Genomic DNA, 14,461 nt, shown 5'->3' on the forward strand with positions numbered 1-14,461 from the left:
CTTGCCCGGTTTCAAAATGGCCGCCCACACTTCCACAACCGATTTCCGCCTTTCCCGAGCTCTGTCCGCCGCGCGCGCCTGTCTCCATGGTAACGCTCGCCCCAAACGGCGCCTGCGACTTGGCGGCGTGGTGAAAGCGGTGCTGGACACCCTGGCGCCCGGGCCTGTAGGGCTGAGGGTGCTGGAGACAAGAGTTTGTGATTGGAGGGTCTTCAGGCAGTTCTTACCGGTTGTTCTGGAAGCCCTCGCTCGTCCTCTGCCGCATCGGGCTTTTATATTAAAAAAAAAATCTCTTAAAAAACGTTTGGTCTCTTTGTGGGAATTAATCTGACTGCGGCTTAACACCCTGCTCTACACAACAGGGGCACAAGCGACCATCTCATAGAGTTGTGGGGAGCCTGTAAGATAACACGTGAAGAATGCCTGGCGGAAATAATAGGGTAATAATTTTCATTTGTATTCTGATGCCTCACAGTTAAGGATTCAGACCTTGGCTTTTTGATGAACTGCAAAGCCGACTTTAGCCTAAATCCGTGATTTTCATACTTTAGCGTGCGTCAGACTCACCGGAAGAGCTTGTTAAACACGTTGTCGGGCTCCACCTGCCAGAGTTTGATTCAGTAGCTCTGAGGTGGGGCTGGAGAAGTTGTATTTCTGGCAAGTTTTCAGGTGACGGTCTGGGGACCACACCTTGAGAACCAGTGCGCTAAAACAAGCCCTCTGTGTAGCCCCCAGGACCTCAGGGAAATATCCAGCTGGTTCCCAGAGTCCTGCCTAATCTCATCCTGGTGTCATTCCTATCCAGCTCATCTCCTTTCTCCCTATAGACCTGTGTAGTCTACAGCCCAGTCTCGCGGAGGGACTTGAATATCCTTGATCAGGCTTGTTCTCTCTCTCCTCCAGACTGTGTCCATGTAGTAACACCCTTTGGAACACTACTCCCTACTTCGTCACTGGCTGACCACTTTCCTTACCTGGGGTCTTGTCTGTAAGATATGACCAGTCCCATCCCTCCCCTGAACACACTAGACTGTGACTGCTTCCCACTGAATCACAGGCTCCATGAGGGCAAGGCCTAGAGCTTTCTCCATCACTGTTCCCAACTCTGTCCAACACAGCACAGAGTAGATATTCTATGTAAATGAGTTGATGGAAGTCTATGCCCCCCGCCCCTCACCCCAAGCCCGGTCCAGCCCCACAGGCCATGGAGGAGTGACTTCATCTGAGGGAAGAAACTCACCGGCTATGTACCTGAGCCCTTCTAGACTCAAGAACAGAGTCAGAGAGACTTCGGTGTCCTCATGGCACCCCCCACCCAGGAATTCAGCCTACAGGGAGCGGGGAGGCAGGGGGTTCCTCGGTTAGATCTTGATGTTCAAGGCGCACCCTGCAGCAGCACTTACGCCAGCAAAAGATTGGCAACCACCCACGTGCCCATTAGTGAGACGCTGAAATAATTTATGGGATGTGTGTCCCAGAAGAGGCATGGCAGACATAAAAAGGATATGAGACCTACTTGTGAGTCTCTGGAATGATCTCCTAATTATACTGGGTGGTGATAAAAGCAAGGTGCAGAAATGAGAATAGTACTAGAAAAAGTATATAAAAATTGTATATCTAGGGGCGCCTGGGTGGCTCAGTCGGTTAAGTGTCTGTCTTTGGCTCAGGTCATGATCCCAGGGTCCTGGGACATGGGCTCCCTGCTCAGCTGGGAGTCTGCTTCTCCCTCTCCCTCTGACCCTCCCCCAGCTCATGCTCCCGCACTCTCTCTCCCTCAAATGAATAAAAAAATATTTTTAAAAAGTTGTATATCTACATATATCTTATATAATATTAAAAAGCAAGGTACAGAAATGAGGATAATAATCATCAGTCAACAATTTATTGAGTACCAGACATTGCTCTAAGAGTTTTACAGATATTAAGTTGCTAAATTCTCGAACAAGTCCATGAGGTAGGTGCTGTTATCATCCCATTTTACAGATTAGCAAACTCAGGCACAGGCAGGTGAAGTCACTGCCCAAAGCCACAGAGCTTGGGAGTGACAGAGTTCAGACTTATACCCAGGGACTTGGCCTCTAGAGTCTGTGATTGTAACCACCTTGCCATACTTGATAGCACTCGAGTAGAGTGAAGGAAAAAAATAAATGACACAAATATGCACACACATATTGCTGATAGTTGCCCAGAAGACCTGAGAAATCAGTCAACACAGCCTGAGTGCTGGAGAAAGACTGACTTTCCACTGTACACTCTTCTGTACCTTTTGAATTTTTAGCCTTCACTTCCCCCCCGCCCCATGTCTTGAATTAAACAGGATTTGGTTTCTTTTTCCAGAAGAATCTGGAAGGAGCAGTGAGGAGCAGAAGCCAGATTACATAGATACCTCCTACAAGGTGAGAAGCGACCGTCTCCCGCAGCCAGCTCCTGACTTGAGCAGCGAGGTCGACCATGAGGAGCCAGGAAGGCTGGGAGGCTAACAAAGAGCTAGACAGCAGTTTCTGAGCTTCTGTGGGACAAGGTGACCAAACAAAACTTTGCTCAGATCTCAGATCTCAGTTCTGCACCTCCTCTGTGACCTTTGGCAAGTTATTTAACCTCTCTGGGCCTTTCCTCAACTGTAAACTATAGAAAATGTACTTAATAGAGTTGCTGAGAAGGTTAAATAAGTTACATATCAAGAGCTTGGAACAGTGCCTGGCACATAGTAAATCCTATGTAAGTGTTTTCTTATCACTGTTATTAAAACAATGTTGTGTGACTTTTTGGCATGATTTGACAATGGTGAATTCTCCTTGAAATTCTCTCATCTCTTACCGATTCTCCCTACCCTCTTGGTTTTCCTACTCCTCTTTGGAACTCCTTTTCTGTCTCCTTTGTAAGCTCTTCTCTCTGGTATGAGGACACTGGTTGAAAGGTCACTGCTTGCCACATGGAGCCTTTATGTTAACTAGAAAAAGAAGCCCCTTTGGGTCATTTTCAGCCTTGAACTTCAACCCTTGTTTGTTTCCGCCCTGCCAGCCAGACATCCCCTATGTAGTTCCTGACCTGCACAACTACATGATGACCCTAACTGCTTAGCTAATCAATGTCTGTCCATTCTCCCTCTCCTGCCTTTCTAATAGAAGTCCAGTTTTGTTCACACACATTCACCAGCCTCCAAACCAAAATCTCAGTCTCAGCTGGCAGGGGGATTTCTGAGGAATCCAAGTTAATCATGATGGCTCCATCACTCTGGCCAAGGATTGGTTCAGGATGGACATGTGAGCCAATTTTGGCCAATGAGATGGAGGAGGAAGGAAGGGGAAAGATTTCTTTGCTTCCAAAGAGACAATATGGGAAGAGATGCCCCCCTCCTTCTTGCGCTAAAAATGATCATGTCTGGTTGTGATGCCTGGTCCTGTGGCAGTCACTTTGGGGCCATGAGGGAGCCCATGTGGAGCCAAGCCTTCAGCTGAAGGTGGCAGAATAAAGAGATTGGGGACCTCAGGCCACAAGACCCTGGAGCTGTGGATTCTCTTGCCCAGAACTCTCCCCAACTTGGGTGATGGGCAATATACAATCATATCGTTTCAGCCAGCACCACTCAGGATCTTGTTACTTGCAGCCCAAATCTTTCCTTATTATTTTTTTAATGTTTCATGTTTTTATTTAAACTTTTATTTAAATTTGAGTCAGTTAACATATAGTCAATATTAGTTTCAGGAGTAAATTTAGTGATTCATCACTTCCATATAACACCCAGTGCTCATCACAAGTGTGTCCTTACTGTATAGATATCTAAATACCCTAAAGCTGACTTCTCAACAATGAATTATGGAACACTACATCAAAAACCAATGATGTAATGCATGGTGATTAACATAACATATTAAAATAAAATAACATTAAAAAAAAGCTGACTTCTCAAGGCTGGTGTTCTCTCGTCCTGCAACCCAGGGCTGCCACACCTACCCTTGTGGCCTTGGTTCCCCCACCTGTCTCCAGCATCAACCACACCCTGAGACCTTCTGACGCTTTCCTCTGGATGTCCCTTTAGCCCCTCACACCCACTGTGTTCCAAACAAGCCTCAGTGTCTCCCCTCAGACCTGTTTGTTCCTCCCAGGTCCCTATCTCAGGGGCAGCCAACCATCCTTGCGCCTTTCCCCGGCCTTCTTTCTCCCAAGACTGTAAGGCCTACACAGGGCCTGTCCACTTGGCCTCCTGAGCATGACCTCCACTGTCCCTCTTCCCTTCCCTCGGCCCTGCCCAGCCCCATCATCTCCTGTTCTGTTCCTGCACCAGCCTCCCCTGTGCACCCAGCCTCAGTCTCCCCCTCTGGTCTACCTCCACACAGCAACTAAAGCCCAAACCTGACCGCAGCCCTCTCCTACTCAAAATCCTTCCATGGCTCTCTAGTGCCTTCAAGAAAGAGGCCAAGTTCCCCAACTGGTCATTTAAGGACACTTAAGATACACCCATGTCCACCACTCCACCTTCCTTCCCCCCTTCACCCCATATTCCAATCACAATAAACCAGTTGCCAGAAGCTGACATCGACAGGCTTTCCTACCTCCAGGCACACACAGCTCCTTCTGCCTGGAATGCCTCCCGCACCCTTTCTTCCTCAATGTTATCAAGGTCTGCCTCAAATGCCCCATCCCTTCTGTAACTTCCACAGGGCCCGTAGCAGCAAGCGCTATTTCTGACGTACCATCTGGGGAGAAGGCAAATCTGGGGGCGCAGTAAGCAGAAAACCAGTCACCTCCTAGCTCTGTGTCTGAGACCTTGTGCCTCAGTTTCCTCACCTGTGGAAAAGGGTGAGGATGTTATCCTCCTTGTAAGTAAACTACCCAGAACAACACCTGGCCCTGGCCAAAGAAAGCATCGCGGAATAACACGGCTGGCTCTGTGACATCATCTTTGAAGTAACTACTGTTATTATGGCCATTTTACAGATGACGAAACTCAGAATCACAGAGGTGAAGTGACTGCCCAAGGACAGAGGCAGGACACAGCTGAGCTGGGATCTGAGCCCAAGCAGGCTGGCTCCAGAGTCCAGCGTACCTTATGCAATTAGTCCTCAGGAAATAAGGACAGCTGTTACACTGGTGTCCCGGCTCAGGGCAGGGCCGTCCGTGCCATCTGGATCCAGGCTGGGTCCTGTCTCAGCTTTCTGCCTGCCAGGCTGCTGCAGAGGGTTCTGTCCCACAAGCCTACGCCCGGGGCTCTCCATGCGGATCTCGCTCCCTAGAGACACTTGAGAAAAGTCAGGTCCACCTTCTTCCCCTGAGTTGTTATTACCCCTTCTTCCAGGAAGCCCTCCCTGACCTTGCAGGCTGGACTGGGCACAGTCCCTGTGCCGCCTCCACCTCAGCCCTGCCCCCTCTGCCTGTGCTTTCTCGAACACACCACTGACCTCTCTGCCTCCTTCCCTGAAGTGCTGCCTATCTTGGCTGCTGCTGTGTGGGGACAGGTCTGTCCTCCTCGATGGACCGGGAACCCAAGAGAGCCGGGCCCAGGGCCACCTCAACCACCACTGTGTCCCTCACGCTGCCCAGCCTGGGGCCGGCGCAAGGAGGGAATTTTGGATGCGTGAGTATATTCTTTCCACTTGACAGATGAGGAGATCAAAGCCCGGTCAGGGGCAGCCACTTGCCCAGAGTATAGTGACCCATTTCCGGGTGCCGGAAATGAGCTCTGAGCCCAGAGCCTGCTAGAATGGGCTGGTGAAGAGAGGCTGAGGGAGAGGCAGATGGAGTCAGTGAAAGAACGAGACGCAGAGAGTGAGAGGGAAAGCCAGAGAGCCCAGAGTGGGGGGAGTGAGAGAAGGGGCATGAGGGGGAAGAACAGGGCAGTGGCGGTGCCCCGTGGGGCGTGGGACAGGTACAACAAAGGACGGACAGCTGGTGGCAATGGCTCGCGAACCCCGTGGACCCCGCGAACACGGGCCTGTGCTCGAGGACAGTCCAGGATAGCAGCTCCAGTCACGGGGGCCCCTCAGCCGCAGGCCAGCTCCCGCCGGCCTCAGGGCACCCGCCCCAGCTACCTGGGGATGGAGGCGTAGTCAGGGTGGGAGTCGGCGGCAAGCTGCTGATGCGGTTCTGGCTGGGGGCCCACAATGTCCACCCGATCATCGTCAGCCTCGCTGACGCTGGCAGGACACGGACTGGGCAACAGGATGAGCTCCGTGAGGCCGTGAAGGTCAGACACGCGGCGGAAACTCTGCAGCACGAGCATCATGACAACCAGGCCCAGGAAGAGGTAGGCTGCGGAGGAAGGCGGAGGGGCGATGGGTGGGCTCGGACCCGCAGGGCAGGGCTGGGCCCCCCCAACACACACACCCCGAGACCCTCCAGGGTAAGGCTGTGCCCACACACCCCCCCCCGCCCCGCCCCACCCCGCCGTTGGTCCCCGGTCGGCCACCACCCCGCTCACCTGTGACCAGCACCTTGTAGAGGGCCCGGTAGGGCTGACCGGGGGCCTCTCCGGGCACATAGTCCCCCAGGCCGATGGTGGACAGGGAGATGAAGCAGAAGTAGAAGGCATCCAGGAAGCTCCAGGCCTCCTCCAGGTGGGCAAAGACAGCAGCCGGCACCAGGAAGCAGACGGTCACGACGCCGCCCAGCAGGACCACCAGGTGCCAGCGAGCCGCCCGCCGGAGGTCCCAGCCCCAGCGCACGGTCAGCCAGGAGAGGGGCACGCGGGTCAGCAGCAGCGACAGGCGCTGGGCCAAGGAGGTCAGCAGCAGCATGGTGGCCGGCACGCCCAGGAGTGCGAAGGCAATGGAAAAGGCCTTGCCTGCATCAGTCAGCGGAGTTGTGTACCCGTAGCCTGCGCGAGCAAGGGGAAATCCTGCCGCGGCCGCCTGGCACCTCCATTGGGGCCAGGCGGGTGTCTGTGGCCACCCTAAACGACACTTAATTTCACCCTGGAACCTCCCCTCCCATAGCCTCTCATCTCCAGGGATGGCACCTCCGTCCCTCCACTGCGCAGGCCGCGAGCCTTGTCATCCGTGATTCTCACACCCGAGTTCCACCTGCCAGTGAATCCTGTTGGCTCGAAGTTCATGTAGCTCCTAAAGCCGCTCCCTTCACCCCACCCCAGCCCCACGGCCCCACCCCGGGCCTATCTAGCGCAGGAGCCTCCTCCCTCCCTGGTCTCCCTTCTCCCCCCTCCCCCCTCGCCCCCTGCCTCATCCCTGCACACAGCCAGAGGGACCCTACGAACACCTGAGTAAGGTCATGATCCTCCCACACTTAGAGCCCCTCTGTGGCTCCATCCCATTCAAAGTCATCATCATGATCCACAAGGCCCCGCGCGATCCAACAGGGCAGCATGCTCCCACCTCAGGGCCTTTGCACGGACGGTTCCTTCCCTCCTGGAAAGCTCTCCCCCCAGGGCTGGTTCCCTCCCTCCCTTCCTTCAGGTCTTTGCCCAAATGTCAGTTTTTCAGTGGGGACTTTCCTCACTCCCTTATTAATTTGTTACACCCTCTGACCAAACTGTCTTTTTTTTTTTTTTTTTGGTTTGTTTTCATAGCACTTCAACCTTCTGGTAAACCATGTGGTTTACTTATTTGGTTGGTGTCCGTCTCCTGACTAGGGCGCAGCTGCACGACGGGAGAGGCTTCTGTCTGATTGGGTCACTGCTGTAGCTCCAGCATCTGGCCCAGAGTGGGCACTTGATCGATAGTCAAAATAATGAATGAAGGGTGCCGGCTCTCCACTTAGCTTAGAGCCTCCGTGTCCCTTTCTCTAAAATGGGTGTGAGAAGCCCCACTGGGGCAAATTCTGACACATGCTACAGCACGGATGAATCCTGAGGGCATTATGCTGAGTGAAACAAGCCAGTCACAAAAAGACAAATATTGCATGATTCCACGTGTCTGAGGTACCTAGAGTAGGCAAGTTCGTAGAAATAGAAACAGGAAGTAGAAAAGTAGAATGGTGGTTATCAGGGGCTGCGTGCGGAGAGTGGGGAATGGGGAGATACTGTTTGATGGGTATAGTTTCAGTTTTTTCTTTCTCTCTCTTTCTTTTTTTAGAGATAGAGTGCGCACATGACGAGGGGAGAGGGGCAGAGGGAGAGAGAAAAGCCCAAGCAGACTCCAAGCCCAGTGGAGCCAGACATAGGGCTCAATCTCATGACCCTGAGATCATGACCTGAGCCGAAATCAAGAGTCTGATGCTTAGCCGACTGAACCACCCAGGCGCCCCAGTTTTGTTTTTGTTTTTTCTTTTTTTAAGCGTGGAGCTTGAACTCACAACCCCGAGAGAAAGAATCGCATGCTTTACCGAATGAGCCAGGCAGGCACCCCTATACTTTCAGTTTTGCAAGATGAAAAGAATTCTGGAGATGGATGGTGGTGATGGTTGTATAACAGTATGAATGTACTTAATACCACTAAACCATACACACAAAAATGGTTAAGATGGTAAATTTTGTTATGTATATGTTACCACAATTTTTAAAAATTGGGGTAGAAAAGAATCTTCTGGGTTTTTCTGGATCCCTAGAATAAAGATATTCCCTCCCCCCTTGCAGCTATGCACGACTCTGGAATAATTTCTGGTCAATGAGTTATACATGAGAGAAGCAAGCAACTTCTAGAAATTTTCCTTAAAAAGAGGAGGATGCCAGGGTGCCTGGGTGGCTCAGTTGGTTGGGCAACTGCCTTCAGCTCAGGTCATGATCTTGGAGTCCTGGGATTGAGCCCGGCATAGAGCCCCGAGTTGGGCTCCCTGCTCAGCGGGGGAGTCTGCTTCTCTCTCTCTCCCTCTGCCCCTCTCCCCCCGCTCATTCTCTCTCTCTCTCAAGTAAATGAAATCTTAAAAAAAAAAAAAAAAAGGATGGGAATGCCTATCCCCTTTCTTTCCTCCCTCCTCCTGCTGGCTGGAACACAAACATGAAGGCTAGACTTGAGCAGCCACCTTGGACCATGAGGTGACCTTGTGAATGGAAATTGCACAGAGGAGCACAGGGGTTTCTGACCATGCAGCACCATTCTGGTCTTGCTCTTGAATGTGAGCAAGAAATAAACTTTCATCTATTTAAGCAACTGTTCTGTGAGATTTATCACTTATGGCTCCAACCCTCATTAATCACAAGGATTTGGATGGAGAAACTCCAGCAGCCCAGCTGAAATGACAGGTTTGCAAACGACACGAAAACCTTATAAACAGAAAACCATAGAGTTCACATAGAACGGAGGCTGTAAGCCTTCACTGACTACCTCTAATTGCTGAGTCCCAGTCAGGGCTTTGCATTGGATTCCCTGCATGACCTTGGCCACGTGCCTTCTCCTCTCTGAGCCTCAGTTTGCCCCGAGTACCGCCAGCTGGGCTCATGAACAACCCCTTCCTCAAGTACGACTGCAGTAACCCTCCCTGGCTGGGACAGGGCATAGCACCGAGCAAGGGCATGGAAAGAGTTAGCGTGACTGTAATGCTCACTTCCCCTCTCCGGGTTCCCGGTTCCGGGGGGGGGCCAACCCTCCACCAAGGCCTCATCTGCAGCACGGCTGCCGGGTTGGAGTCTGGGCCCCAGGTCTTCCTCAGAAGACGCGGGCCTATGGCAAAACCGGGGACGCTGTGGGAGAGGTCTCTCTGAATCACGTCTGGGTTTCTGCTTCTCTCGATCCACTCAGGGCTCCCAGCTTCACCAACAATAATGACAACCCGGGCTCCGTAAACCTGTTATTACCACACTCTCCACTGACAAGGACTCCCTCCTTGACCAAATGTCAGTCGGGTTCCTCTGCGCTCTTGTCTTGACTAGGCCCAGTTTTAGCAGGGATCCTAAGCCACTATGGTAAGAATCCTCCTCCCCTCGGTGTCACCTCTTAGTCATTTTTCTATCCACTGACCCCTCACGCCACCCTCGGCTCTAAATCTCCAGCTGCCTTCGCTATATTCAGAGTTGAGGTCAGTCTCTCTCCCCTACTGCAAGAACTTATCATTTTTAACAAGCGTCAGAATAAACTTTTCTTCCACACTACACACGCGTATCACCCTTCTTCGTGCAAGCCTAGCATGGGGTGCTGGTTAAAAGCATGGGACTCTGAGGCCTCTACATCTCCCTAGCTGTGTGGTCTTGGGCCAATGGTCCAACCTCTCTGGGCTTCGGTGTCTGTTGCTGAAAAAACAGGGCCGTGAATGGCACCTGCCTTGAAAGGCCAGTGTGCTGAGCGGGTTAAAGGCCGTAGGCACCAAGTCCTCTACAGGTTTCATTGTTATTGTGATGTGGGGACTGTTTCGATCTCCATTTCCAGATGAGGGAGGACCCCCGAGGCCCAGAGGAGTGGCAGCTGAGCAGAAAGCCAAACCCAGGATGGGCCTGCTTTGAGTTTGGCTTCTGCACCTGTCCTGGCTGGGATGACTTCTCAGAAGCCAGGATCTGGAAGGAGGCGGAGGGAGACACTGACGTGACCCAGTGAAGCCCAGGAGCAAGTCGGGCAGGCCGGCCCAGCTGGGTAGAACACAGTCTGCGAGAAGCAACCAGCCCCCTGCTGCCTGTAGTCTTGGTTTGCTGGTCCACACAATGGGGCACCGAGCTACTTGTGGCAGGAGGGGGAGCTAAGAGTCGGGCCGGTCCCAGCCTCCTCCCCCAGTCCACATCCCCAGTAGAGGTGAAGAGGAAGTTTGGGGGCTTGGGAAGGGCAGTGGGTGGACCAGCAGAGCAGGATGACAAAGGAAGTTTTCCAAGTCTGGGCGCTGAAGCAGGAAGGGACTTTCAGGGCTGGGCTGGGGGAGGGGTCAGTTCCACTTGGTGGAGGGGGCTGTTCAGAGAAGGGGAGTCCGTAATCTGAAACCGGAGGCCAGTGTCCTCGTTTGAAATGGATCCTGGTTTGGGGCTGAGGTCCTGAGTCCCAAGGAAGGAGGCGACAGGCACGGGTGGGGGCATCTTGTGGATCACGAATGGGATTGGGAGGGGAATCCTCAGGCAAGGGGGCTTCTGAGCCCACGGATGCTTGAGGGGGTGTGATGGGGGTAGACAACGCTGAAGGGATGATGGGAGGGGGCGGGTGTCCCTGGTCCTGGCTGAGAGTGGGAAGGGTGGAAAGAGGTCACAAGTGGCTACTGGGAAGGGTTCCAGGGTGCTGAGGGTCTGGAGTGTCCTTGACAGAGGGGAGAATTTCGGGTCCAAAGCCAAGGGGAGTAGTGTTGGGGTGGAGCTGGAGGTCCCACTTGCAGGTCTGGAGAAGATAGGAGGGGTGTCAGGCCCCAGGAGATTCCCATTCATAGGAAATCCAGGGTGGGCAGGGGGTCTCAGGAAAGGAGTAGCGGGTGCAGAGAGCAGAGTCTCTGGGCTGGCATCCTGTGGGGTGGGGGGTGTGAAGTGGGATTCTGCTCTCAACAACAGTGTGTGTGCAGTGGGCGCTGGGGTCCCTTCTAATAGAAGGTCCAGGTGGTTCTGGGGCTCCTACTGAGGGGTGCCAGGGTCCAGAGAGTGGTGAGAGTCTCATCTAGGGGTTCTTGGGTTCAAAGAGGCCTCCATGGAGAAGTCCCTGGTTTGGAAAGTGCTAGAAGTTTTGCTGGAGCTGGTCCTGGGACTGGAGAGGTGGAAGTCCTGGCTTGAGGGGCTTCTGGTGGGAAAGTCAGTGGTCCTTCCCGGAGGGTGTTCTAGCTGCCTCCACGGCAGGTCCCTCTCACACATCCACCGTTGGGAGCTGCTGACTTGGAAGCCCCAGGTTCAGAGGGAATGGGGGTGGTCCTATTGGGAGGAACCCCCTGTCTTGAAGGCTCCCAGTACAGGGGAGATGTCAAGATGGAGGGGTCCTGTGTCTGCAGTCAGGGCTTGGGGAGTATGGGGCTACCTGCTTCGGAATATGAGGACGAAGGGTGGTCCTTGGTTGGTCCTTGGTCTGGAGGAGGATGGGGGGCCCTTGCTGGGCAGTGGTCTAGGTCCAGAGGGGTGGAAGTCACCCATCGGGGCCCCAGGTTCTTGTTGAGGGATCTGTACTGGCAGTAAAGTCTTTAGTGATGGTGCCCTGAGAGGGTGTGGAGATTCAGCGTCCTCACTGGGGCACCAGGGTCAGGAGGAGGCGGGGGTAGGACTTCCCAAGGGGCATCCCCGCAGGACATATCTGGAGACTCAGGAGACCTTGTGGAGGGAATGGCGGTCTCAGCCCAGAGAGAAGGGCAGAGGTCCCTGCCTGCCTGAGGTCCGGGTCCAGAGGGGGCGAGGGTCTCCGGAGGAGGGTCCCAGGTCTTCGCGGGAGGTCTCTGAAAGTAGTCTTGGGCCCGGAGGGGACTGGACGGGCACAGGTCTCCAAGGGGGTTCAGGCAGAGGAATGGGGTCCCAAACGCTCCCTGGAAGGTATCTGAGGGCAGCACTAGTCCCGGAGGGAACCGGGTTGGGGCATTCCTGCTGGGAGGAAGGGCTTGGATGGGGGTTCCGGGGGGGGGGGGCGGTCCTCGTTGGGGGTTTTCCAGCAGATCCTAGTCCCAGAGCGGACTGGGGGCGGTCCGCCGGGATAAGAGTGTTTCGCGATGACACGTACCCACGGTGGTGACCAGCGTGCTGGCGAAGAAGAGCGCCGAGGCAAAGTCCCAGGCGGGGTCCGAGGCGTTGGCGGGCCCCGAAGCGTTGGCGAGCGCGGCGCGCCCCAGCCGTCCCGCCGCCAGCACCCGCTCCACGAAGACGTCCAGGGCGGGCGCGGCCACGCACGGGCTGCGCCGCAGCAGCTCCTCGCGCAGCGTCTCCAGCTCGGCCCGGAGGCGAGCTTCGTGCGGCCGCTCCAGCCGCGCCACCAGCAGCGCGCCCAGCACCAGGTAGACGGCGTACGCGGCCAGGGCGCCCGCCAGGAGTGCGCCCCGCCGCATGGCGTCCTCCGCGACCTGCTCTCCACCGCCCCCGCCGCCCCGCTGACGTGGCCCCCCGCCTCCCGGCCGCCCGGAGCCCAGCCTCAGTTCCGGCCGTGCTCGAGGTGCGGCTGCCAGCGCCCCGAAGAGGAAGAGGGAAAAGGGGAGGGCCGGGGAGGGGGGGAACGCCCCGCCTCCGGTAAACTGAGGCACGCCCCCGCGGCAGGTGTTGAGCGCGGGGAGGGCGGAGCCCCGCGCTGCCGGACGCGGGACGCCAAAGAGGATGGAAAGGGTGGGGAGTTCGTCCATTCCTTCCATTCCTTCCCTCTGGTCCTCCCAGGAGTCTCGGCTCCCTATGTTAGAGAAAATCTGAACTCTTGTCCTCTGGCAGACCGAGAAGTCGCTCCCCAACTCCCCGGGGCCATCCTGAAGGTTGTGCACTGCCTCGGGGCGCGTGGCGGAGGGGACAAGGGGACAAACTGAAATCCGGTCCTTGCTCCGTTCGCCCAGTCCTGCGTTCTGGAGTGGGGTTGCTCCCGCGCGGAGGGGACGCCTGTATAATTCACAAGGAGGGGGGCGCCTGGGTGGCTCAGTGTGTTGGGCGCGCAGGACTCTTGGTTTGCGCTCAGGGAGTGATCTCGTGGGTTGTGGGATCCGCCTGGGTTGGACTCCACTCAGCCGGGAGTCTGCTTGAAGACTCTCTCCCCCTGCCCTTCCCCCCTACTCACAGGCGCACACATTCTCTCTTTCTAAAATAAATACATCTTTAAAAAAATAATTCAGAGACTCTTAACTGTACAGAACAAAGTGAAGGTTGCTGGAGGGGAGGTGGGTGAAAGGATGGGGTAACTGGGTGATGAGTGTTAAGGAGGGCACTTGATGGAATGAGCACTGGGAATTACTAAGTTCTACCCCTAAATTAATAATACACTGTATGTTAACTAACTTGAATTTAAATAAAAATAATAATGATAATAATTCACAGTAAGGGACACCACAGAATCCCTCACGGACAGAGTGGGGATCCTTAGCTCCAATCTCTGCTCAGCGCCTACTTTGTGTCTGGCCCTTTGGTGGGGACACAGCTGTGACCCAGACAGTTCTAGACCTAGCCCGTGGGGGGCTCCCAGCACTTCGAGTTCTAGACCTTGGCCACGGGGGCGGGGGGAGGGGACACCCAGAGTGGCAGCCCAGAGGGTCGGGGTGAGATGAGGGAAGCACAGACAGAGTGACTGGATCTGGGATGGGGGACACCGAAAGGACTGTGGATGGAGCCCCCAGGAACCCGGAGGAGATAACTGATCCAGCTTAGGGAGGTCAAGAGAGCTTCCTGAGGAAAGGGATGTCTGAGCTGAGACATTAAGGGAAAATAGGAGTGAGCCGGGGTCTCTCTTCCTAGCAGAACCACAGTACACACCTCTATTTGGGGGGGGGGGTCCTCCCTGTTCCCTGTTTTTCTCCACATACCCCTCCAGAGGTAACTCAACACTCTAACGGCCATTGGAGGGCAGCCAGGAATCCCGACCACATCAGAATGGCAGAGGAGTGGGGCTTGGGGCCCAGCTCAGACACACCCCAGCTGGTTCTGTTTATGAAGCTGTGACAGTTCTAGGGGCAGAGCCCAACTTGAGGCTGACAACCCACAGGAAGAGGCACCTGATAATACAAACAGCAA

At 54.7% G+C, this 14,461-nt stretch overlaps 1 protein-coding gene across 1 annotated transcript; it reads right to left on the reverse strand.

The window, feature by feature from the left end:
* Nucleotides 1–4,491: 4,491 nt before the first annotated feature.
* KCNK6 (potassium two pore domain channel subfamily K member 6) lies at nucleotides 4,492–12,827 on the reverse strand. The gene is made up of 3 exons (XM_021701019.2): nucleotides 12,486–12,827; nucleotides 6,419–6,814; nucleotides 4,492–6,249 (listed from the first exon to the last, which is right to left on the reverse strand). The coding sequence occupies exons 1-3, from the start codon at nucleotides 12,805–12,807 to the stop codon at nucleotides 6,026–6,028; spliced, it is 942 nt and encodes a 313-aa protein (XP_021556694.1). The 5' UTR covers nucleotides 12,808–12,827; the 3' UTR covers nucleotides 4,492–6,025.
* Nucleotides 12,828–14,461: the final 1,634 nt, after the last annotated feature.

The sequence above is a fragment of the Neomonachus schauinslandi genome, chromosome 16 (genome assembly GCF_002201575.2).
Source record: "Neomonachus schauinslandi chromosome 16, ASM220157v2, whole genome shotgun sequence".
Taxonomy (NCBI): domain Eukaryota; kingdom Metazoa; phylum Chordata; class Mammalia; order Carnivora; family Phocidae; genus Neomonachus; species Neomonachus schauinslandi.

Excerpts from the sequence above, each read along its gene's own strand:
- KCNK6 (XM_021701019.2), bottom strand. The coding sequence starts at position 12,807 with ATGCGGCGGGGCGCACTCCTGGCGGGCGCCCTGGCCGCGTACGCCGTC. Across the intron at positions 6,815-12,485 it reads CACGCTGGTCACCACCGTGG|GCTACGGGTACACAACTCCG; the intron begins GTACGTGTCATC and ends TTGCTCGCGCAG. Across the intron at positions 6,250-6,418 it reads CTACAAGGTGCTGGTCACAG|CCTACCTCTTCCTGGGCCTG; the intron begins GTGAGCGGGGTG and ends CTTCCTCCGCAG.